General features: G+C 39.7%; 1 protein-coding gene across 1 annotated transcript in view; it reads left to right on the top strand.

The window, feature by feature from the left end:
* The window catches only part of ror2 (receptor tyrosine kinase-like orphan receptor 2), a 95,204-nt gene that overhangs the window by 66,320 nt on the left and 5,120 nt on the right, over window positions 1-23,764 (top strand). The window contains exons 3-6 of the mRNA XM_081354383.1: window positions 12,891-13,178; window positions 14,821-14,848; window positions 22,334-22,455; window positions 23,031-23,333. Of these exons, the coding sequence (XP_081210509.1) occupies window positions 12,891-13,178; window positions 14,821-14,848; window positions 22,334-22,455; window positions 23,031-23,333 (741 nt within the window). The remainder of the gene's footprint in view (window positions 1-12,890; window positions 13,179-14,820; window positions 14,849-22,333; window positions 22,456-23,030; window positions 23,334-23,764) is intronic.

Raw genomic sequence — 23,764 nt, 5'->3', positions numbered from 1 at the left:
TAGAGATAATGAAGGGAGAAGGAAAAACGGTACCTCTCATTGCTTTCAAAGGGATTACATGAGTTAAAAACATTTGTTTTTTATATAAATTACTTCATTTAAAAGAGGAGATTTCAAGCTTCATAAAGACATATCTCACGTGCCTGTGTGAGAAGTATTCGCTGAGTTATGATTCATTTTCGGACGCGTTTCAGAATGGACTACACGGACAGAGAGAAGGCAGAACTCGCTTCGTGATTATTTTTCTTTATTTGGCAAAAAGCACAACATTTTGTTTTTATTGTGAGTATACACAAAAATAATACACATTTAACAGAATCGATTGATGTATGAAACTTGTTTTATAAAATCAAAGTCAAAAGAGTATTTGGGGTCTCAATTCAACTCATAAGGAAAAAAGCGAGCAGATCACGCCGGCGTGATCTCCGACCTCTGAGGGTTAAGTGCATTTTGCAAAAATATGAGGACAGTCCTGCACCTGAAAGACCCACAACTGGCAGATTCACGTGCTACTTCTCTCCAACACGGTAGGAAATGACATGAAGTGTAATGTGGAGGATTTTAACTGTGAGAAGATGATTGACAGGCCAGTTTACAGTGACGGGATGCACCGTAACTCTGTCTCAGTTTTATGGCTTGATGGTATGTCTTAAAGCTCGTCTGCTCTTCTGCTACACACTCAGAAGTATGCAGTTTTTCTTCACAAAAAGAGCACATACTTCAGGGCGTAGTGTAGGTGTGTGAACTGGGCCGCAGCGTGAGAGTAATGCTAATGCTATCTTTCCTCTGTGATGTAATCGCTATAGCTGTGGTGTGGACTCTAGAACGCTTATTAAAACTTTATCGTTAGTAAACCATAGCCTTTATTTTACATGTGCTGCATGCTGAGCTGAACATCTTCCTCTCTGCTGAAGCTCTGCTTTTATTCTCCATTGGTCTTATTCAGACTGAGGTCTCATATCCGACTATGATTCACATCAGAACCCATGTGACTTTAATAATTAAAATCAATGGAAACCGACTCATGATGGGTGTTCACGATAAGGTTTGGCTTCTGTAATGTGGCCTGCTGTGTGGAGCAGGAGTGTGTGTGTGTGTGTGTGTGTGTGTGTGTGTGTGTGTGTGTGTGTGTTTCTGCTCTCCGTGTGCATAAATCTGAGGGCTTCAGGAGAACCCAGCGCTTTGCTCTGGCGCAGCGCTGCAGAGAGTGTGTGTGTGTGTGTTGGCCGTGGGACTAAGGGGTCTGGGGACGAGAGGAGGCAGTAATAGTTTTCAGGAGAGGGAATGAGTGTATGAAGGGCAGCGTTTCTATGCATTACCAAGATAAACTCGTAGCAAGATAAACATTCACAGCGGCTGCAAAGCATGTTAGTAAGCAAAACTTAAAATTAAATTTTTATCTAAGCAGACGCATAATAAAGCGCCGTTCAGTAGAATATGTCTCCATATTCAATAACCAGTTGTGACTGTTAACAGTGTTCCTCGACAGGACGTTTTGTTAGTTATTTGCTCTGATTGGTCAGATGACCCAGTCTGTTGTGATCGGTCTACTCTGCTCTGATTGGTCAGATGACCCAGTCTGCTGTGATTGGTCTACTCTGTTCTGATTGGTCAGATGACCCAGTCTGTTGTGATTGGTCTACTCTGCTCTGATTGGTCAGATGACCCAGTCTGTTGTGATTGGTCTACTCTGTTCTGATTGGTCAGATGACCCAGTCTGTTGTGATTGGTCTACTCTGCTCTGATTGGTCAGATGACCCAGTCTGCTGTGATTGGTCTACTCTGCTCTGATTGGTCAGATGACCCAGTCTGTTGTGATTGGTCTACTCTGTTCTGATTGGTCAGATGACCCAGTCTGCTGTGATTGGTCTACTCTGCTCTGATTGGTCAGATGACCCAGTCTGCTGTGATTGGTCTACTCTGCTCTGATTGGTCAGATGACCCAGTCTGTTGTGATTGGTCTCTACTCTGATTGGTCAGATGACCCAGTCTGTTGTGATTGGTCTACTCTGCTCTGATTGGTCAGATGACCCAGTCTGTTGTGATTGGTCTACTCTGCTCTGATTGGTCAGATGACCCAGTCTGTTGTGTTTGGTCTACTCTGCTCTGATTGGTCAGATGACCCAGTCTGTTGTGATTGGTCTACTCTGCTCTGATTGGTCAGATGGCCCAGTCTGTTGTGATTGGTCAACTCTGCTCTGATTGGTCAGATGACCCAGTCTGCTGTGATTGGTCTACTCTGCTCTGATTGGTCAGATGACCCAGTCTGTTGTGATTGGGCTACTCTGTTCTGATTGGTCAGATGACCCAGTCTGCTGTGATTGGTCTACTCTGCTCTGATTGGTCAGATGACCCAGTCTGTTGTGTTTGGTCTACTCTGCTCTGATTGGTCAGATGACCCAGTCTGTTGTGATTGGTCTACTCTGCTCTGATTGGTCAGATGACCCAGTCTGCTGTGATTGGTCTACTCTGCTCTGATTGGTCAGATTGCCCAGTCTGTTGTGATTGGTCTACTCTGCTCTGATTGGTCAGATGACCCAGTCTGCTGTGATTGGTCAGATGACCCAGTCTGTTGTGATCGTCTACAGCAGGCGTTATCAACCCTGGTCCTCGAGGGCCACTTAACTGCAGAGTTTAGCTCCAACCCTAATCAAACACCCCTAAACAAGCTAATTAAGCTCTTCAGGATTACGAGAGAGCTACAGGCAGGTGAGTTTGATCAAGGTAAACTCTGCAGGAAAGTGGCCCTCGAGGACCAGGGTTGAGGACGCCTGTCTACAGTGTACAGCACACATGCCGTAAACTTCAGATCCATCCGGAGGCTTCCTAATACTTACCGATTGTTGATTAACAGAAGTAAACGTGTTTGTGGGCTTGTCAAGTTGTTCGCTAACCATAATAGGGGCACTTTAACACTTTTAAACCGGCTGTGTCATCACCGACACATACCAGCAAGCTGTATTCATTTTACCGTAACTCTTCAACCGTTTGCACTATCAGAACCATTCAGATTGCCCCTGACAGTAGACAACATGCGCTTTCGGCAATATACGGCATATTACGTTAATGACAGCAGCTTTCTGGCAGAGCGGGAAGGAAGGATTTGAACAGGTTAGAGTGTTTTGGATTGCATAAATTAATAAAAGAAACGAACAAATACATGGTGAAAGAAGTGTTAGACAGCAGAAGAGGGGATTGGGATGATTTTTAATGAAACTTGGGAGGCGGATGGCCGTACTCTTTCACGTATCTTAGCATGTGGTGTGTGCATGTGTATGTGTGCGTGCCTATGTTTGCATGCATTTGTATGTGTGTGTGTGTGTGTGTATGAAAAAAAGTGTCCTATATGAAAACCCAATGTCACAAAAAAGACTTGTATATGTATTATAGTTCATTTTTCAACTTTAAAGTGTTAGTTTCTTTCGTTTGTGATTTTTCCGATTTTTTTCTAAATAAAAATCAGTAAATTTATTCTTGTTTTTGTTTTTATTTTTATTTTTGTCTATTTAAATTATATTTACAAACTCACCACACACAGTAATGGTCAATAACTAATTTGTTGAAAGCTGATTTTTTTCTGAAAAAGACGACACCTTGAAGATAGCACTTTGTTTTAGAATTTTACAGTGAAAAAAAAAATCAAAATATGTGAAAAACACCTATTTTAGCTTCAGGCTCTAAAGGGTTAACACACTTCTTAAAAGTACACTTTGTAATTATGTCAAATTAAAGTACATTTTAAATAATTGTTTTAACCTTTTGCAATTAAGTGTCCAAAACATTCAGTTCAAACTTAAGTATTCTTTCATTAAAATATATTATTTCCACACTATTTTTAAAAGCCTACTTCTTTTTCACTAGGGTGGCTGGCTTCAGGTCTGCATATTCCTCCATCGTTTTAATAACATGTTTGGGATGTTTGATCAGTCATAACTTGGTGACATCTGCTACAAATAGTGTTATATTTAAGCATCCACTGAAAACAACTATAGACAAAAAAGATTTATCTTTAAAATTGTCTTTGTGATGCATTGCAAAAGTTTTCTTTCATTCGCCCTTAAAATCCCCTTTATTCATCTTAAAATATTGAAAATGTAAATGTAGCATTTAGTGTTGCGTTTGAAGGCCAGAGGCTGGTTATACGGAGGGTTATAGTGGCCTGCCAGCACTGCTTCTGCTGTTTATCGTTCCAATCATGGCCGGCCACAAATAGTCAGACCCACTTAACCTCGCCTGCGAGATGCACTTTCCAAACCTGAGATGCAGAGAAAGGCATACGAGTTTTAAAGTTATTTTTCTTTTCATAAACTGCATGACATTTGAAATATATACTTGAGTCGTATTATTTTCATTTTTTTTATTGTGATTATTATTATTAATTCAATAATGTTGGCATCTGAATCACAGCACAAAACTCCTATTGTTTTACTTGAACTTTTCCTGGTCGGACACAAACGAATGCTTTACTTCACGGCACACTGTGACCCTGCATGATTGCAAGTACAGCATCTTCGCAATAGGTGCAGACTTGTACTTTGTTTAGTGTGCTTTTTGTGATTCAATTGCACTGGCACACACAGATAATGGACTTGTGTAATATTATTTTCACATTCTGCTTGTTGTAACATGCTGGCCTGAGCTGGGTGTAAGTCTAGCCGCCACAGACGGTGTTTGGAGAGCGCTGTGCTTCACTGGTGTGGAACACACTCATGTACAGTAGTAGACTCTCATTATGTCACGTCTTCAGAACGTCATCTGAGCATGATCACAACACCCTCGCTCATGTTTCCACACCCATTATAGATAGCAGTGCCTGTAACGACTTGCCTGTACCTCTCGCTCATTCTCTCAGGCTGCTCGTGTTTTCACAGCATCTCCTCACTCTCTCCGTTTGGGTGTGCAACACAAACGGGCCTTTCATGCCTCGGCTGCTTTACAAATCTTCTGTGATGTGATGCAGATCTTGTCAACGCTGCCTTGTTTTGCTGGTGTTTTTTGTGCGTGCGGTTTTGGCTTATACCTGTCGTCTTTTGTTGACTGTTGAATTATCTGCCTCAGGATCATTATGGTTTTCACGTTGTTCCTAATTGAATGGTGTTTCTAGAGTTGGTTTATACAAAAAAAATGTGTTTAACCTAATTTAATCTATTTAATAGATTAATAACTGATAATAGTTTGAAAGTTTGCCCATTGGCTAGGATATTCATACAGTGCATCATGTGATTTTTCTAACCTCTTGTCCTCCATATGCAGGCCACAACCATATGCACGCTGACTTTTTTTGCTCTAATTAGTTGATCCTGAAGTGGCGACACTGACAAAATCGGAAAAACAAAATCCCGGAGAAGGCAACAACAATAGATGCCTGCATTTACGAGCGCTTCTGTGAGGGGATGAAGACATACACGCAAGTCTAGTTTAAAAGAGTACCAAGACATTTTTATCAGTCATAACTTATGGAGAGAAATAGCGCAGACGCTAGATGAAGATGAATCTCTGTAGTGTGCATGTTTCGAGCACACTATAAACTTTGAAAGGCCACACGTTTGGATGCGTTGCCTGAAACCTGTATACTTGCTCTTGTAGTCGTTCATGCGTGGGTTGGACAACTTGGCAACTCCGTGTCAACCCATTTAAGGCTACATACCACCCTTATGATGGCTGTGGGTTGTGGAGATATGATCTCAGATCAGGTTCAAGAGCGCAGCACATTTCATGTCTGCTTGATAAGGCTGAGGTCTGGCTCTTGCGCACACGATTGTTTATTTGAGCTCCGTCTGGCTCTGTACATGCTATGAGCTCACACTGTTCAGCCTGAGGTTACCCAGGCCCATCGCCTCTTCTCTTTGCCCTTTTGCTGTCACTTTCTCTGTTTTCCCATCATGCAGTGCTGTTGCATTTCTCACTTCCACACCATCGAGTCATCTCTCATGTCTTTGTGAAGAGGAGGAGGCCTCTGACTCACCGGGGCCAGACACTGCTATTTTAAAACTAACTACATTCCTTGACGATCCATTGACGAGTCCATTGACAATACATTCGTCATATAAATATATAGTGATCTTTTTTTCCTAGCTTTTAAATCGCTAATTCGAAATTAAAAGCGAAAGTCACATGTGCACGGCCGCACGTATGGAAGTAAAATAATGTCAAATGTTTTTGAAACAAAAAGCCTGTTGAATTGCACTACTTGAAAAAAAATAGGCATTGCATTAACCATGCTTGCATTTTAATGCATTATTTTTAGGGCTTGCATTTTTATGGGTTGAAATTCAACATAGTTGAATATTTAAGCTGTGAATATTTCAATTTAAAACATTTCAAACACATTTTCATTATTAAAAATTCAATAATCCATATTCACCTTTCATATTTCACTTCCAAAATATTCAAACTGTTTAAAAATACAACCTATAATATTCAACAGGCAATTTTCGGTCCATTTTATTTCGCTTTGCAAAATTCGCTTCCACAAATTCAGTGGTTCAAATTCGACAGTAAATTCAACGGAACTGCAGGAAAAGCAACAGATTACCGAGATACTCTCCATCTGCTGTTAGTCAACCTCACCAGCAGGGGGTGCAAAAGCTCGTGTTGTTGACGAAGACAGAGCAACAGTTAGAGCAAGCCATTCATTCATAAAACTCATTTAACAGCAATGCAAGTGTATTTGTGATTATTATGACGGCGGTTTTATGTTAAATTCAGTGTCTTCACGGTTACTTTCCCTGTGTAGCCTACAAGCATCTTTCTCTACCGTGAACAAGATTATAATGTTATTCCCCTGATGCGGATACAGATCCAATATTACATTTTTGAGGTTGACATATATTTCTCTTGGTTGTTTAGTTGCCTTAACTTTATATTGTGGCGATGTGCTGCATGCATCTATTAGGGTTTCCCTCAATACTTCAGGATTCCCCAGCTGGACATATAAAACGCTTAACGTATAGCTTAATGGACTAATTACAGTGATATAAAAGACCAAACTAGCAGGCAAGCAGATTGACTCAGAATAACGCGCAAAGTTTAATGCTGAGCGTTTCCCAGTGATAGACTGGCATTGACGTTGGACATTCGCACATTTAGGGACCGTCTCTAAAGTGTATACTACTTTGGTATACACGTTTCTAACTTCAATAGCATTTGAATAGAACGACTTACAGTCATAAAACCAACTGTAAAGTGTTCATGTAGTGTCAGGCATACTGCACACCCTTTGGATTTTTTATATTTATTTAAATAAATTAAAGTTTTTCTATTGAAGTTAGAAACGTGTATGCCAATGTTTTATGCAACTTTTGAGACGGTCCCTAAATGTGCGAATGTCCAATGTCAAGCCAATTTTACATTTATTAGGCTACATTTAGTCATTTATTTAGCAGCCGCTTTTATCCAAAGCGATTTACAGTTAAACTAACAATAGGAGGACAACAATATGCAAGTGCTATGACTCTTCCCAGTTTAAGCTAATGCAATACACGTAGACATAGCCTATACTATAGCCTATATATATATATATATATATATATATATATATATATATATATATATATATATATATATATATATATATATATATATATATATATATATATATATATATATATATATATATATATATATATGTGTGTATATATATATATACTGTAGAGAGAGAAGAGAAGAGAAGAGAAGAGAAGAGAAGAGAAGAGAAGAGAAGAGAAGAGAAGAGAAGAGAAGAGAAGAGAAGAGAAGAGAAGAGAAGAGAAGAGAAGAGAAGAGAAGAGAAGAGAAGAGAAGAGAAAGTGTTAGTATTGATCAAGTGTTGATTTTATGCCAGTATATCACGAAACGCTCAGCATGAAACTTTGCACGTTACGTTCATATTCTTAGTCCATCTAGCCTATATAGTAGCCTACAGCCTACATCCCCAATAAGGTGCGAGTTTGGTCTTTTATATCACTGTATTAGTCCATAAACTACGTTAAGCGTTTTGTCCCGACAGAAGGGGAATCCTCGAGTGTGAGGTATTGAGGGAAACCGATTATAATCCTGTTCATGTAGAGAAAGCTGATGACATGCTACACAGGGAAAGTAACATTGAAGTTATTGAATGAAACATAAACACAGCTTTTGTGTCTTTATCATCTTTTCCGCATATATACTGACACAGCTCATTTTCATTTTATGAATGAATGGCTTGCTCTAACTGTTGCTCTGTCTTCGTCAACAACACGCGCTTTTGCACCCCCTGCTGGTGAGGTTGACTAACAGCAGATGGAGAGTATCTCGGTAATCTATTGCTTTTCCTGCAGTTCCGTTGAATTTACTGTCGAATTTGAACCACTGAATTTGTGGAAGCGAATTTTGCAAAGCGAAATAAAATGGACCGAAAATTGCCTGTTGAATATTATAGGTTGTATTTTTAAACAGTTTGAATATTTTGGAGGTAAAATATGAAAGGTGAATATGGATTATTGAATTTTTAATAATGAAAATGTGTTTGAAATGTTTTAAATTGAAATATTCACAGCTTAAATATTCAACTATGTTGAATTTCAGCCCATAAAAATGCAAGCCCTAAAAATACAATGCATTAAAATGCAAGCATGGTTAATGCAATGCCTATTTTTTTTCAAGTAGTGCAATTCAACAGGCTTTTTGTTTCAAAAACATTTGACATTATTTTACTTCCATACGCACGTGCATTCACAACGGTGCGGAGCAGAGCGAGCGTTTTCAAATAATTCCCATGAAAGTTGAGCTTCCATAGGAATGAACTGAAAACGCTTGCATCGCTCCGCTCGCTCAGTGCCAGAGGACACACACCTTTATGAATGCCCATGCACATTTTAATGGGTGAATTAGCGCCAATTCGGGTGCGGCAATTGCTTAAATGGTGGGTTCATTATTATTCCTAATAAAAACACAACAACAAAACAGAACAATGACGAACTTGCTTAAAAATAAATCTTCTGCCGTCGTCTTGTCAGTCAAGAGTGAGGTGAGATGAAATCTAACTGTAGTGTTTGTTCTCTAACTGAACTAAGTTTTATTACTATAAAAAAGGTTCAGTGGGGTTCAATAGGGAACCCTAGGGTCCTCGAATCAATTGTTAAATAATGCTTAATGCCAAAGAGGTTCCGTATAAGAACCCATTTCTTAAATGATTGCAGAATACTTTCATGTTTTACAGTTTTTTTCCCCTCAGTATTTAACAGAATTGTTAGCCTAATCACTGGCAAGCTAAATCTTCCTCGACAGACATTTATCTAGCTTGAAATGTATTGAGATTTATAATGCAGAGGGTTAAAGAATGGCAATATAGAGAAAGATTGCAGAGTCTTTGAAATAGGGGATTTGCAATATACCAGTATTGACGATAACCGTGATATTCCAAAAATTAAATATTGATATTATATAAAATTACTTGATAATATTGTAAATATTGGTTGACACTCCAACATAGTAGGCGGCGCTATTGCACCTTAATGCTGGTTGCCACTTGTCATAAAACAAAAAAGAAAGACAGTGTGTTGCCATGTCAAAACCATGTCGGAGAAGAAGGGTTGTCTTGCCAGTGTGTGTTATATTCCCCAGTCTGCAGGAAACAAACTCTCGTTCCACTTCCCTAAACGCATATTTTGAGCGATAACATTTTTTGTTGTGAAAACACAAAGTAAACAAGAAAAATTAATTTGAAAACATTTTTTTCCCGAACGCAATATTTCAATTAATATTGTAACTGTGAATTCTTGTAGCCACGGTATTCAAAATATATTGTAAAAGTTCTACTTTGAAATGATGTTCGGATGTTTTATGAAATGCTGTCCTGCACATATGTGAAGCTCTGCTCTACCCAAAATGAATGGCTTTTTCAGGGTTTGTTTGCTACGCTGCTTAGTGCTTAGGTCTACAAATCATAGGTACGCCAAAACAAACAAAACCCCTCCTGAGACATTCCTTTCATCCGCAGTTGTCAGGATGGGACCACTCAACAGAAGATGTTTGTTTTGAGCTGAAGCTGGCGTTGTTTAATCCAGATGTGCTTTCCCTGAGTTGAGTAGTTCATGTCAGATTCTGCCATCTAATGCAGGGGTCAGACCTTGACCGGCCGGCTCCTGTTTATCTGCTCCATCCGAAAATTAGACAAAAACTTCAACTAAAACAAACACAAAAATGTGATGTAGCAAATTGAAAATTCTTGGTCGGAAAAGCAAAAATCCTGGAGAGACTCATGCAAACAAAATTTTGAGTCCGTTAATAAAGCAATATCACATGAGCCAGAGTTTTATAACAGTTCATAGAACAAGTAGTTTATGAAAATGAAAGAGGTATTTCAATAAGAAAAAGACGAGGAGTGTCGAAAAGAAGCTCTTGTTTGTGGAACTACTTTCTTACGCCGCAGATTCGGGATCTGTCAACCTAGTTCAAAAGATGTCCAAGAGCTTCTGTTATTAATTTGAGAATGTCACATTACAACTGTGCTTTCTGAGGAATTGTTGGAGTAAGGAGAGGCACAATTGTGTGATGCCGCATTTACACAACATTTCAATAAATATGTTAATATTGAGTAACTGGAATATTAGAAACACATTATACTCTTTTCACAGACTGTGATAATGTGTTTTCACAGTTAATAACATTGTCAGTAACATTTTAGTTTAGTGTCCAATTCTCACTATTAACTAGTTGCTTGTAAGCATCCATATTACTAGGATATTGTACTGTTTATTTAAAATGCACATATTAATGCCTTATTCTGCATGACCATATTCTACATCCATAATCTACCCAATACCTATAAACTTAACAACTACCTTACTAACTATTAATAAGCAATTAATACGCAATAGTCGTAGTTAATAGTTAGTTAATAGTGAGAACTGGACTCTTATTCTAAAGTGTGACCATATTGTCAGTCTAGCAAAGTTTTTTTTATACATATTTTCAATTATTCAAAATGTACATTTCACTATACTTTGTATTACCTTAGCATCAAATAACAAAAAAACGAGTTAAAGGGTTAGTTCACCCAAAAATGAAAATTCTGTCAGTAATTACTCACCCTCATGTTGTTCCAACCGCGTAAGACCTTCGTTCATCTTCGGAACACAAATTAAGATATTTTTGATGAAATCTGAGCCATGTTTCACTCCTCCATAGGCTTCTATGTGACCGAAACTTGCTGGCCCAGAAAAGTTATTAAAGAGATCGTTAATATAGTCCAAGTGACTCCAGTGGCTCAATCTTAAGTATATCAAGCGACGAGAATACTTTCTGTGCGCAAAAACAAACAAAAATAACGACTTTATTCCACTATTCATTTCCTTCTCTCTGGGCCTCGTAGTGTTTTTGCGTAGCGCGTCTGTGTTACACGTCACCACGTAGGCTCACTATTGGCCGACGCCGGTCATGTGTGTGATGCGTGATGACGTGCAACACAGACTGCAGCGCAAAAACACTACGAGGCCCAGAGAGAAGGAAATGAAAAGTGGAATAAAGTCGTTATTTTTGTTTGTTTTTGCGCACAAAAAGTATTCTCGTCGCATGATAAACTTAATGTAGTGCTGTACTGTAGTTACTTGGATTATTTTAACGATGTTTTAATAACTATTCTGGGCCGGTGAGTTTCGGTCACACTGGAAGCCTATGGAGGAGTCAAAATTCTGTCAGATTTCATCAAAAATATCTTAATTTGTGTTCCGAAGATGAACGAAAGACTTACATGGTTGGAACAACATGAGGGTGAGTAATTACTGACAGAATTTTCATTTTTGGGTGAACTAACCCTTTAAAACTGCTGCAAGGGTGTTTCTAAAACAACGGCTGAGGGAATGATTGTAAATGTGACACTTTTTTTTTTCTTCTGTTTGATTAGTCTCTATACTTTTTTCCTTCTTTACAAAGATGTGGAAATGCTATAATGGGTATTTTTTCTCAATTAACTGGAATGCTGCAATCAAACTGGCTGTAGTTTCCCAATGTCAAATTCAACATATGTGAACACTGGAAATGAGAATAGGGTCCATATTGCCAACAAATGAAGTTTTAAATCAAGCCCTTTAGCCACAGCAGAATCAGTTTTGCTCCTAAATGATTCGGTGGCTTTGAACAGATTGGTTGAGTGAGTTATTCAGCGAGTCATGTATTCACAGAGCAGTTTTACTGCAAACTGTAAGCTGCATTTTCTGCCGCGCAGCGACACAGAACACACTGTTTTCATGAGCTGCTCGTGTGTTAATGACCAGTGCCACGCTTCACTCTGAAACGCACTGTGAATGTGTTCATTGCATCTATTTATCACACAATATGGAATTTGATAATCGCACTAAGATATATCATGATTTGATTAATTATTCAGCCTCAGATTTATTCCATTCTAAGAATTTTCAGTTTTAATGTGAATGTATGATGTAAAATTGATATTTAGGGCCAGATTTACTAAACTGCTTTTTTCGGCATTAAATAATGCTGCAAACACCAGTAAATTGACCACTGCAATCCTTAGTTAACCCTCTCCTCCCATACATTTGGCCTCTGAAAGGGAAACTCCAGCAAATGCATATATACAACAAGGCCCGGCACAGAAAATACCTTTTCATTGCTAATTTTTCACTGACAGTAGTTTTTAACGGCAAAAGATGTTCGCTGTTAGTAAAATCTGGCCCTTCATTTGTTTCCATTCACAGTGTTTTTTTTCTCTCTGAGACTTGAGTCTTGTGCTCTTTCCTGAGGCTGAAACCAACACATTATTTTAAATGTTAAATGGTTTGACGGTGTAAATGTAGTGTCTGTCACGGGCGTCTGGAGGAGGATTGGGGGTTGATTTCTTCTTAAGCCTGCATTGATGCTCAGGGTCTCCACCTTTGACCCCTCTAACAGCCTTCCTTGCCCTTTTCCCTCAGGTTATTTCCTGGAGTTTGTGGAGCCGCCAAACAATATAACTATAGTGCAGGGCCAGACGGCCACTTTACACTGCAAAGTAGCGGGCCACCCGCGGCCCAACATCCGCTGGCTGAAGAACGACGCCCCGGTGGTGCAGGAGCAGGGCCGGATCTCCATCCGCAAGACTGAGGCCGGATCCAAGCTCCGCATCCAAGACCTGGACACCACCGACACCGGATACTACCAGTGTGTGGCTTCAAACTCCATCAAAGTTATTTCCGCAACTGGAGTGCTATATGTGCGACTGGGTAAATGACTGCTTTTTTTCCACTCCAATTCTGGTTCATTGAAGACCTTTAATCTGTGATCCAAAAACAGCTCTGAAATGAATACCAACATTATGATTCACACATGATTTTTTATTCATTGTTTTTTAAGGGGGAATTAACTACAGGTTCCATGAAGCATTGCGAATGAAGTGATCAAATCAAACCAATGCCTTTGTTGAAGATAAAATGTTTTTTTTGCAAAATATTTAGTTATGTACAAATATATTTGTATACATATATTGCATACACAACCGTTAATTCAGCAAAGACACATTAAAATGATAAAAAAGTGTAAAGACATTTATAACATTACAAAAGATTTCATATAAATGCTGTTTTTTCTATACATCAAAGAATCCTGAAAAAAAATTCAGGATTCCTCAAAAATATGAAGCAGCACTGCTGTTTTCAACATGATGATAATCAGACATGTGTCATCATAGACTGATTTCTGAAGGATCATGTGACTGAAGACTGGAGTAATGATGTGCTTTCATCACAGGAATTAATTACAGTTTACTATATATTCACATAGAAAACGTTTATTTTAAACACAATATTACTGCTTTACTGTTTGATCTCTTTTGTTTAGCAGAAGAGACTTCTTTCAAAACCATTGAAAAATCATACCGAATACTTTTGAAAGCTAGTGTATGTTGTACTTTGAGACTCAGTGACATCATTCGCAATGCTTCATGGGAATGGGGGATGCAGGGCTTTTCCGATTGGTGGAGCTCTCTTCGGGATTATGGGTAGTGTAGTTTTTCCACCAGGAATCTGGCTATTAAATAATATTAAATTACATTGAAATCCCATCCATAGGGGTATATTTCATCCTGTAAACGTTGTAGGTCTCTTGAAAGGTTTATACGCCGTCATTAAAAATTAATTTCTCTACAGAGAAAATGAATGGGCTTTTTATTTCCAGAAGCCTGCTGTTGCTCTCTATAGGAAGAAGGCACACATTTCCATTCATTGCAGATATTTGTTGGTTTTAATAAATGATTGCCATGAATGATGGCGTCACATGAACCCAGCTCAATTAAATATACCTGTGTGGCATCCCAATATAAACTCCTCTCAGACTTTTATAACTCTTCAGTTCTTCACGGTCGGGGCCTCAATCAGTGCGTTCTCCTCTGTATTGTAGCCCTAGTGTTTTCTTTTCCTGTTCACCCATTTTTGCTTATTTGGGGAGTCCATTGATTTACAGAGCAAACTAAAGCAGCTCTGTTTTACAGCCACATGCGCCAAATCTCGCCCTGGCATCCCTGTATATTTATAGGAAAGCAGCAGCATAAATCTCAGTGTTCCTGCATTAGGACTCTTCTTAAGAAACTACTTCCCACTGTTTCCTTCTGGGGGGGAAAAGATCCCTTTTATGTGCGTACGGTAAATTCTCCACAAGGAGCACGTCCAATATTTCACATTATGCTTCTGACAGGTTTAGGAGCTCGCTTGCACCGTGCCTCCTGCCTCTCTGAAAAGTCATCTTGGCGTAATAACACTCCAGCTTCTCTTGAGCTGAAACGGCAAATTAGGCTTTGTGAAAACAGCTGCTCCCTAAGGGAAGATCATGTTAAGACGCTAGTCGGTAATTCCTCCTATCTGTGTTTTACAGGACAGTCCCCACCCACTGGACCAGATCTGTAAGTACTGCTTCTGTCTGTTTGTCTCTGTGTGCATTCACTTTTCCCAGCTTTTTGTGTTTGTTTCTGTAAATAAAAGGTACATAATTTCCACATGGTCAATTGTTTATTCCAACCCATTAGCTATATCTCTTTCAAAAATGCACACTTGCAGATGGCTCTACATTTCATGGATTTTAACAATTCCTCTCAAAAGGAGTCAGATGTTGGCAGGACTTTGAGTTGGATCACATTGTTTAAAAAGCTGAGTCAACACATTTCTGCTTAAAATTGATCCGATATCTTCTTAGTTGTGTGAACTGAAGCTTGAGAAGATAGAAAAACAGTTTAGTGTTTAGTTTAAAGCTCTTTGCTGGCTGTAGTCTTATAACATAAATATGGCAAAAGGGTGGATCAACGTAAGTGTCTCTTTCTCTTACTCTCTTTCTATTTACCTTGACATGACAAAAAGCTTTGGTTGATTAGTGGAAATAAAAGCAGGACCTGCTTTTCCAAAAAGAACAAAAACACAGGATTGTATCTTGGCATGAGCCAGTATCTGACTTAACTTCCCCGAGAGCCGGAGAGATCGCTGGCAGCCACCTTTGCTTGGGGAAATTTTATGGCAGATCCTCATGTTTCCTTTTCCAGGTTAAATAAATGGTACAATGTCTGTGGGGATATTTCCAGGGCAGTGCTCGTGTTAATAGGATTCAGCCTTCATTCCCACAAACTGACATACTGTAGATCAGTGGTGCAGCCACGTTTACCGTTCGGCGGATTTTTGTGGATTTTCAGTAGGAATCCACGCAACCTGGAATTTCGTGTGAGGGCAAAAGATTTCTCCATGTTTGTGTTTGTTGACCCGCAGATGGCTGGTTTGACAGTGGCTTTCGTGTGAGCAGTGCTTTATATGTCGCTACACTGTAGACAATGACCTTTTTTGCCCACTAAAATCCTGAATGTCTGTCTTTTGGCCGTGAAACACAAGAGGAGATATTTTGTAAAAAGAGTGAATGGAGTCAGACAGTGGTGGAAGATAAACAATAAAGTAAGTGGTCTTGTGAAGCCCTACTATAGACTTCAGTGAGGAACAGACCATAATTGAATATAGTGTACAAATGAACCTTTTTGTGTCTATTGAGCTCTATAGTTTCCGTCCACATTTATTTGTATTGCATGAAGATGAACACCTGGGACAATCTGCTAAACATCCGGGTGAATATGTTTACACCTGGTTTAAGATGCGTTTCAGGGTTATCACAAGTGGTCAGCCCGGGATGCATTACCGTATCTGTCTGTCTGTCTGTCTGTCTATCTATCTATCGCATCACTTATATCTGAACTTCATCTAGACTACGTTACTCTCATGGAAGCGCCAAATGTGGTGCATGATTATTTTTAAATGACCGAGCACGCGTTACACGGCTTACTCTAACGTAATCATTGTGTTATGGTACAACACAGCAAATGTGAATTGCTTGTTTTGTTGCGCTTTCTCACATTCACATGCATTCGGGATGCACGAGTGTTTCGATGTAGTCATATGTGCCAGGTGGTTTCAGAGATCTGATCACAAAACGTTTTAGACCCCATTTTCATCTGTATTTAGCACTGACCGCTTGTGTTCTGCTCACAAAAAACGCATGCTAAAGCGGACATATCATGAAAATCTAACTTTTTCCGTTTTTAAATGTTATAATCGGGTCCCGGTGCATCTACCAACCCAGAAAATGTGAAAAGTGACAAACCAGTAACTTTGTTTTGGTGAGCCTTTCTCTGCAAGCATGACAATAAGCCGCTCAGATTTCGCTCCCCTCCTGACGCAGGAAGGGGATCTTATTATAATATTACCGCCCCTTAATCTACACATTTCCACCAACGGCACCGGCATTTGGTTTTCGCAAGAGACAACAGTGTAACCAGTTGTTCCTGAGTCTCTCTGTAAGTCTGCACTCCACTACGGGTTATTTCTGAGATTTTGGATGAGTGAGATTATTCGTGTGTTTTGTTATTGCATCCGAAGCTCGTGTAAAGGATCGGCTCTCTTCTGAACGGGGGCCCTGTTTGCACTGGGTCCTAAGTTGAGATGAGAGCGCCATAAGATGTGCAGCAGGTAGAGGTAGTTTGCCGTGTTTGTCTTCCTTCAGTTTCCAGTACTGCATATTAGGGCTGTCAATCTTCAATTCGAATTCCATTCCTTATATTATTTAATATTCAAATAATATCTGAATATTAAATGCTCAAATTCATCCTATTATTAATATTTAAGACATTACACAGGCTAATGGATCGCCAGTGTCACAATAGCATGTGGTTGTTGTTACACGTTCTGTCCTTACTAGAGGGACATCTAACATTACAATAAACATTTAGAAACAGGTGATCGCTTTATTAACAATAAAACAGCGGAACAAAATGAATGACTTTAATTTGTCAACTTTTGTCTGATGTTGTGTCATAGAGTTTCACAACTCTGTCAGTGATTGTTGCGCGGCTAGGAACCGTGTACCTTGGCTCAAGCTCGTGAATAAAATCTTTAACTCCAGACCCCTGCGTGATGTTGATCGGTCTCATATCTTTACAGATAAACCGTGTCAGTTTGTCTGTCATCGCCTTTTGGCGGACAGCTGGTAAGCCCCGTGATGAGGAGAGAGGCAGAGAAGAAGTAATTCTTGCCTGTTTTAGCGGCGGTTCCACGGACAGATCGCCTAGCTTGTCAGGGTGTAACGTTGTCCGGTGTGCCCTCTGGTTGCTAGTTGAGGAGTGATATTTCATTCGGATTTTGCTTATTCTGCAGATTGCCACTTCTTTTTTCTTGTAATTTTTCCATTTATGGTTTGAAATCCAAACACCTTCCACACATCACTTCTCAAATTGTCAGGAGTGGTGATCTCCGTTTCCGTCGAGACATTGCTCTCCGCCATTTTTGACAGTATTGTTATGGTGATACAGCGTGGATAACGTGCACAATGCGTGTAAGCCATGGCAGCGAGAAAGGCAAGATTGCATATAAACAAAAAATTTAAATATACATAAAAAAGTAATATTCGAATAGTAACTTAAAGGAGAACTCAATTTCAACATTGAGTCAATTTTAACATTGAGCTCATTTTTTTGTACATTTGGAGTGCTGTCAATACAGAGAACAACGACAAAAATCGGTGTTGCCTACACCGAGTTATTCTATTTTTAAAATTTGCACCCTGTTGACTTCAATGGGGCAAGTACTAAACCTGCTTTTAGCCTCTTAACATCCTTGATGTGTCATTACAAGTGCACAGGTCATGTGAGTGATTCCTTCAGAGTGAACACGAGTGGATCTGACTGCAGTAGATGTGAAAGATATGTATAAAAATGATGTTATTTAAGCCAGCGCAAATACCTGTGTTTACATCCTGTTTTTAGTTGAAGTCCAAAGTAGTCGATTGTCGAGTTCACGCGCATAGGTTTAGTTACCTATGATCACGCGCGTGAACTCGGCAATCGACTACTTTGGACACTTTCAGTTCATTCAACATCTCTCTCTCTCTCACACACACACTCTCTCTCTCTCTCTCACACACACACTCTCACTCTCTCTCACACTCTCTCTCTCTCTCACACACTCTCTCTCACACTCTCTCTCTCAAGATCAAGATTCTCTCTCTCTCTCTCTCTCTCTCTCACACACTCTCACACACTCTCTCACACTCTCTCACACTCTCTCACACTCTCTCTCTCTCTCTCTCTCTCTCTCTCTCTCTCTCGAGTAGACAACACAACACATACTCTGCTCCTTTCCAGTGGTTAGATCCACACGCTAGTGAAGTGAGTTTCAGCAGACGCCTTGGCATTAGCCTAATCCTCAGTGTTAACTCCTCTTCCTGCGCCGACCTTTTCTAAACAAATGTTTTTATCAGGAATACGTTTGTTCAACTGTTGAGCGGAAAATGATCCTGCAATGCACAGTTTCTTTGAACTCGCCTCTTAAGGTCCTGATATACTCACAGAGAAGTACTTTTCCGCTCTTCGCTTATACTGTAAGGGGGAAACGTTGTTTGAACAGCAGTTTACTGTTAGCGAACATCCTAACGCAGTCCACATTTAGATGAATATGTCAATAAAGCTGCATGCTTTCCTCTCAATAACAAGATAATCAGAAAACATCAGTCCAGAAAGCCTCTGATCTCAGTGATGTGTGTGTTTGCACCAGCTCTGTGATTCAGCGCTCCAGTCACGCCACGTCACGTTTATTCATATAGCACTTTATACAGTAGATCGCTTTAAATCAGCAGCTTTACTGAATTAAAGACGAAAACAGTGTCAGTGTCTCTTTCAGTTAGAATTACAACTTAAATTTCTACTATAAAGCGGCTCTTTTTATAAAGCAGAGAAGAAATATACTATACTATAAAGCAGAGAAGAAATGAACCGGAGAAGATTTACATCTCAAAGAAGGCGGAGCCTCAGAGCCACACCTACTTATTACATCATCGCCACAAACCAATGGTAGTTTGAAGGTGTTTACCAGCCAGAGCGAACTTTCCCGGAAATTTTCTTTGAAATGACGTTACACCAGTTCTTCGATTTCGATTGAAGTTTATCGGGGCCTTTAGGGGTCAAAGGAAAGTCCGCATTTGTTCTGTGGGACGCCGAAGATAATCTACAATAAGAGCCATTAACGAAGAATATTATCCAAGTAGAAGAGCATTAAGACCACATGTAGATGTATTTGATCGAGGCAGAGTAGTGTTTTTCTCTACATAAGTGGTTACAGAAGAACACGAGAGGCACAAATCCCCAGTTGCATTGCTTACAACTTGACAGCCTTGTCTTTTCACACTGATAAATGTTGAGTATATGTGAGGTGGGTCAGAAAGTTACAAAATTTCTTGAAAAATTTCAAACTTCTTGACGTCAAACTTCTGTGCAAAACTAATATCCAGTTGTTGTAAACTTTGAACAGGTTACAAAGAACAGCGATTAGGGAAATAATGCTTTGCATTTATTTTTTTCTCTCCTTACAATATTTCAACAACACAAAAAAGTAGGAAGTAAATCTGAATCTTGTTAGGCCTGAGTCCCTAAACATTAGCATGAGAGAAAATTCCTTGCTCAATCCAAACTGCGGTGAAATTGTAACCATATGTGATATTGAGGCTGGACGTAGCAGAAGTTTGGGGCATTGATGGATACGCTGGCAATCTGCCACAGATGGAGCAAAATGAAAAGTGAATAGTGCGAAATTCCTTCAGAGAGCAGTTATTTTAGCTAAGCTTCACACTACATCCATTCACAGTTCTCAGAGCAGCAGTGTGTGATTTCTAACAGTTTTAAAAACATCGGAAAACTTTGAATGACTGGGGATCTACTTAAAATGTCAAACCCCGGAGGCTGATAAGTGTGCTTGTTTCTGATCATGTTGCATATGGGCCAGGTGAGGACATTTTCAGAAAATTGTTGGCCATATCACTAAACTCCAGAAAATGAGTGAGATATTGGAGAAAATGTATTTTCCTGTTGTTCAGGATTGGTAACGGATCTGTTCTGTTCAGCAAATATGCACTCTAAATAGTAGGGATGCACTCATATGAACATTTTGGTCGCTACCAATAAAGGATAATTCTTTATATTTTATATTTTATATATATTATTGGCCGATAAATCTGAATCCAAATTTTTATATAATTTTTGAGAGCCTGATTACAAAAACAGGTCTCACCATTAAAAGCCATGTCTCAAGCACACAATTATAATGTTCTCATTATAATTTGATGTAGTGTATATGACAGACTTGCGCAGCACATGTTGCACTTTACTGTATTTTCCCTTTTTGAAGTGATTATAATCATTTTTCAAGCAATTTAAAACCATCATGGCGAACAGTGCGCATCTGAAGTGTCTCAACTGAAGGAAATAATCTATTATTTATTGGCTTTAATATATTGGCCAAATTCTTAGGTAGCATTGTATGAATCCTTCGCACATTTCATCGAGCTCTTTGAAAAAAAATCTAAGATGGTGAATGAAGCAAGAGAGTTTTGCACCTTTAGATTTTACTACAACTGTTTTAACGGCACAGTTTCTGCTTGTGTTGCGCATGTTCCAGTTCAGTTTCAGCTTGGATGCTGCCTTAGAAGGTAGACACGGTTTTGGACCAGAGCCTTACACAGGATCGGATTTCAGCTCTGGAAATCATTGCTGTTGTGTGTTGTCAGTTCATTGTGAGACTTAAACAAATGTCTGTTGTGGAGACAAAAAAAAATCCCTTTAGGCATAAAGTTCAGAATCCAATTCCAAGCAGTTCCACAAACCCATTTCTGTTTTGCCAGAATAGACCACTTTTATCCCGTTGGTAACTGCATAAACAGCAGAGATGGATATCCTGAGCAGCAAATCTTTTGGTCACTTCAAATTCAGATTGTGATGAGAGAAACAGCAAAGCCCAAAAGTAGCGTAATAAACAACCATTGAACCTTCTTCAGAAGTGCTCCAATCATAACACTCGAACCGCAGTCCACGGTGACTAGACTTCTGTATCGCTTTGGCTCTTCGTGAGCACCTAGATCTCAGGATCCAGGATGACAAGAGGTCATGAGATGCACAGGCTCACTCGAGAGTCCCTGAATGCTCATTACTGTGGTCTCTTCGCCGAGGTCAGCTGGATATTAGTTTAACATCAGGATTAGAAGCCAGGGCTGCAGATCGGTCAGTCTGGATGGAAATATCATTACTCTCATCCCTGAAAAATGATTAATAAGTTAAAATTATGGCATGCACCAAATATAGGCATTTACATTTATGCATTTGGCAGACGCTTTTATCCAAAGCGACTTGCATTGCATTTCAAGGTATACATTAACATTCTTATCAGTTCTTGCTTTCCCTGGGAATCGAAACCTGGACCTTGGCGGTGCTATCGCCAACACTCTACTGTTTTTATCCCTTAAAACTCATCTTTGATCACCAAAATGACATATTTAAATGTTTTTTCCTGGAAAATAATTTCTTTATGCCTTAAAATATCTTGAATGTAACTCGACACCCTTGCCTCATTTAGTATGTGCGGTTCTATGAATATGCAAATGAGCCCCACCTCCACTCACTCACTCAGCTCAGAGATCCACTCGCTGACGATCACACGTTGATCTGATTGGTTACAAGGTAGTTTGTGACGTCAGAAACACCAGCGATTTCAAAGCATGTTTTTGAGACTGTCTTTGGAGAAAATACTCAGCAATGGTGTCGACTTATGAATTTACACATGGTTTGTCTTAAAGCACATTAAAAACACCACATAGACTCATAAACAACATTTAAAAGCTTGATTTTCAACACAGGGGGACTTTAAATTGTCATAATCAGGGTATTGTGATGCGTAATGTGGTGTCCCGAGTTGTCCTGTGTGGGTCTTATTCTACAATGTACCGCTTTATTAGTTGCGTTGCCTTACTAGATATCAGCTGTGTGGCATTCAGGCAAGCTTTCATCTTGGTCATCGTCACTGTCTGTCATTTTCTTTAGACCGCATGAGAAGGGCTTCTGCCAGCCGTACCGAGGCATTGCGTGCGCTCGCTTCATTGGAAACAGGAGCATCTATGTGGAGTCTCTGCAGATGCAGGGAGAAAGTGAAAACCGCATCACTGGTGAGCAGTTTAGCACACATCATGATCAAATACTGACATTGCCAAATTTAGTTTTCTGTGATATAGATTGTGAAGTGAAAAGATACAGGAAGTTTCACTAGATGACTTGGAAAGAATGAATCATTCCAGAAACTGGTTCTTTGTGAAAATTCAGTTATTATTTTGTCTTGTGGATTTTATGTAAACATCTGTTATGTAAAATAGTTTATTCAGGACAGTCCAAAAAAATATATTATTAGCGTCGTGCATATTCTACAAGGGGAATGTAAACTTATGAGCAGAAGCGTACATGTGCTGCTGGTTTCAGAGTGAAGGCTGTATATCATTTACACATGCAGACCCAGCGGGATTCACTGTGGATGAACCAGGCCGTCCTGAGATTCTGAAACACTGAATCATGAACTACATGAGTGTAAATGACATGCTTCACTCTGAAACCGCTAACACATACACATATACACATATACTTTATTAAATAAAGACAATCGCACTAAGCCACATCCCAATGTCAGTTTTAATCCGATATATCATGCATTCTGCTTCTATGATTCTTCATCATTCCTGTTGTTCTCCAGCGGCCTTCACGATGATCGGCACCTCGACCCAGCTCTCAGACCAGTGCTCTGAGTTTGCCATCCCATCGTTCTGCTATTACGTCTTCCCGTTATGCGAGGAGGGCAGCCGAGGTCCGCGCCGGCGCCAGCTCTGCCGGGACGAGTGCGAGGCTCTGGAGAACGACCTGTGTAACGCGGAGTACACCATCGCACGCTCCAACCCTCTGATCCTCATGCAGCTGGAGCTGCCCGCGTGCAACCTGCTCCCCCACCCCGGCTCTCCTGACGCGGCCAGCTGCCTCCGCATCGGCCTGCCGCCCCAATGTAGGTCATCACCACTCAACTACACAACACAAGAAGGGGTTGTCATTCAGAGCCAGGGAAAACACAATAGCATGAGATCTAATGTAACTGGCCTCCAAGAGCAGCAATTAAAGCGAGAGGGCCCTCTTGTGGTGCGTTTAAAATTTCGGTAACACTTTATTTTACAGCGTCCTCGCTACATGCACTTACCATAGTAATAACAGTAAATTATGCATAATTACATGCAACTAACCCTCAAACAAATCCTAATCCTAACCTAACCCTATAGTAAGTACATGTAGTTGCTTACATATTACTTAAATAGATAGAATTACACTGTAACAATGACACCTTAAAATAAAGTGTAACCCAAATTTCTTAAGGTTGTATTAATCTATAACTCTGACTCACAAATGAATATTTCAATGAGACTGATGTACATTTACTCAATG

The sequence above is a fragment of the Scardinius erythrophthalmus genome, assembly GCF_964197995.2.
Source record: "Scardinius erythrophthalmus genome assembly, chromosome: 23".
NCBI lineage: Eukaryota > Metazoa > Chordata > Actinopteri > Cypriniformes > Leuciscidae > Scardinius > Scardinius erythrophthalmus.
The sequence above is the reverse complement of the archived record's forward strand: the minus strand, read 5'-3'. Positions and strand labels throughout refer to the sequence as shown.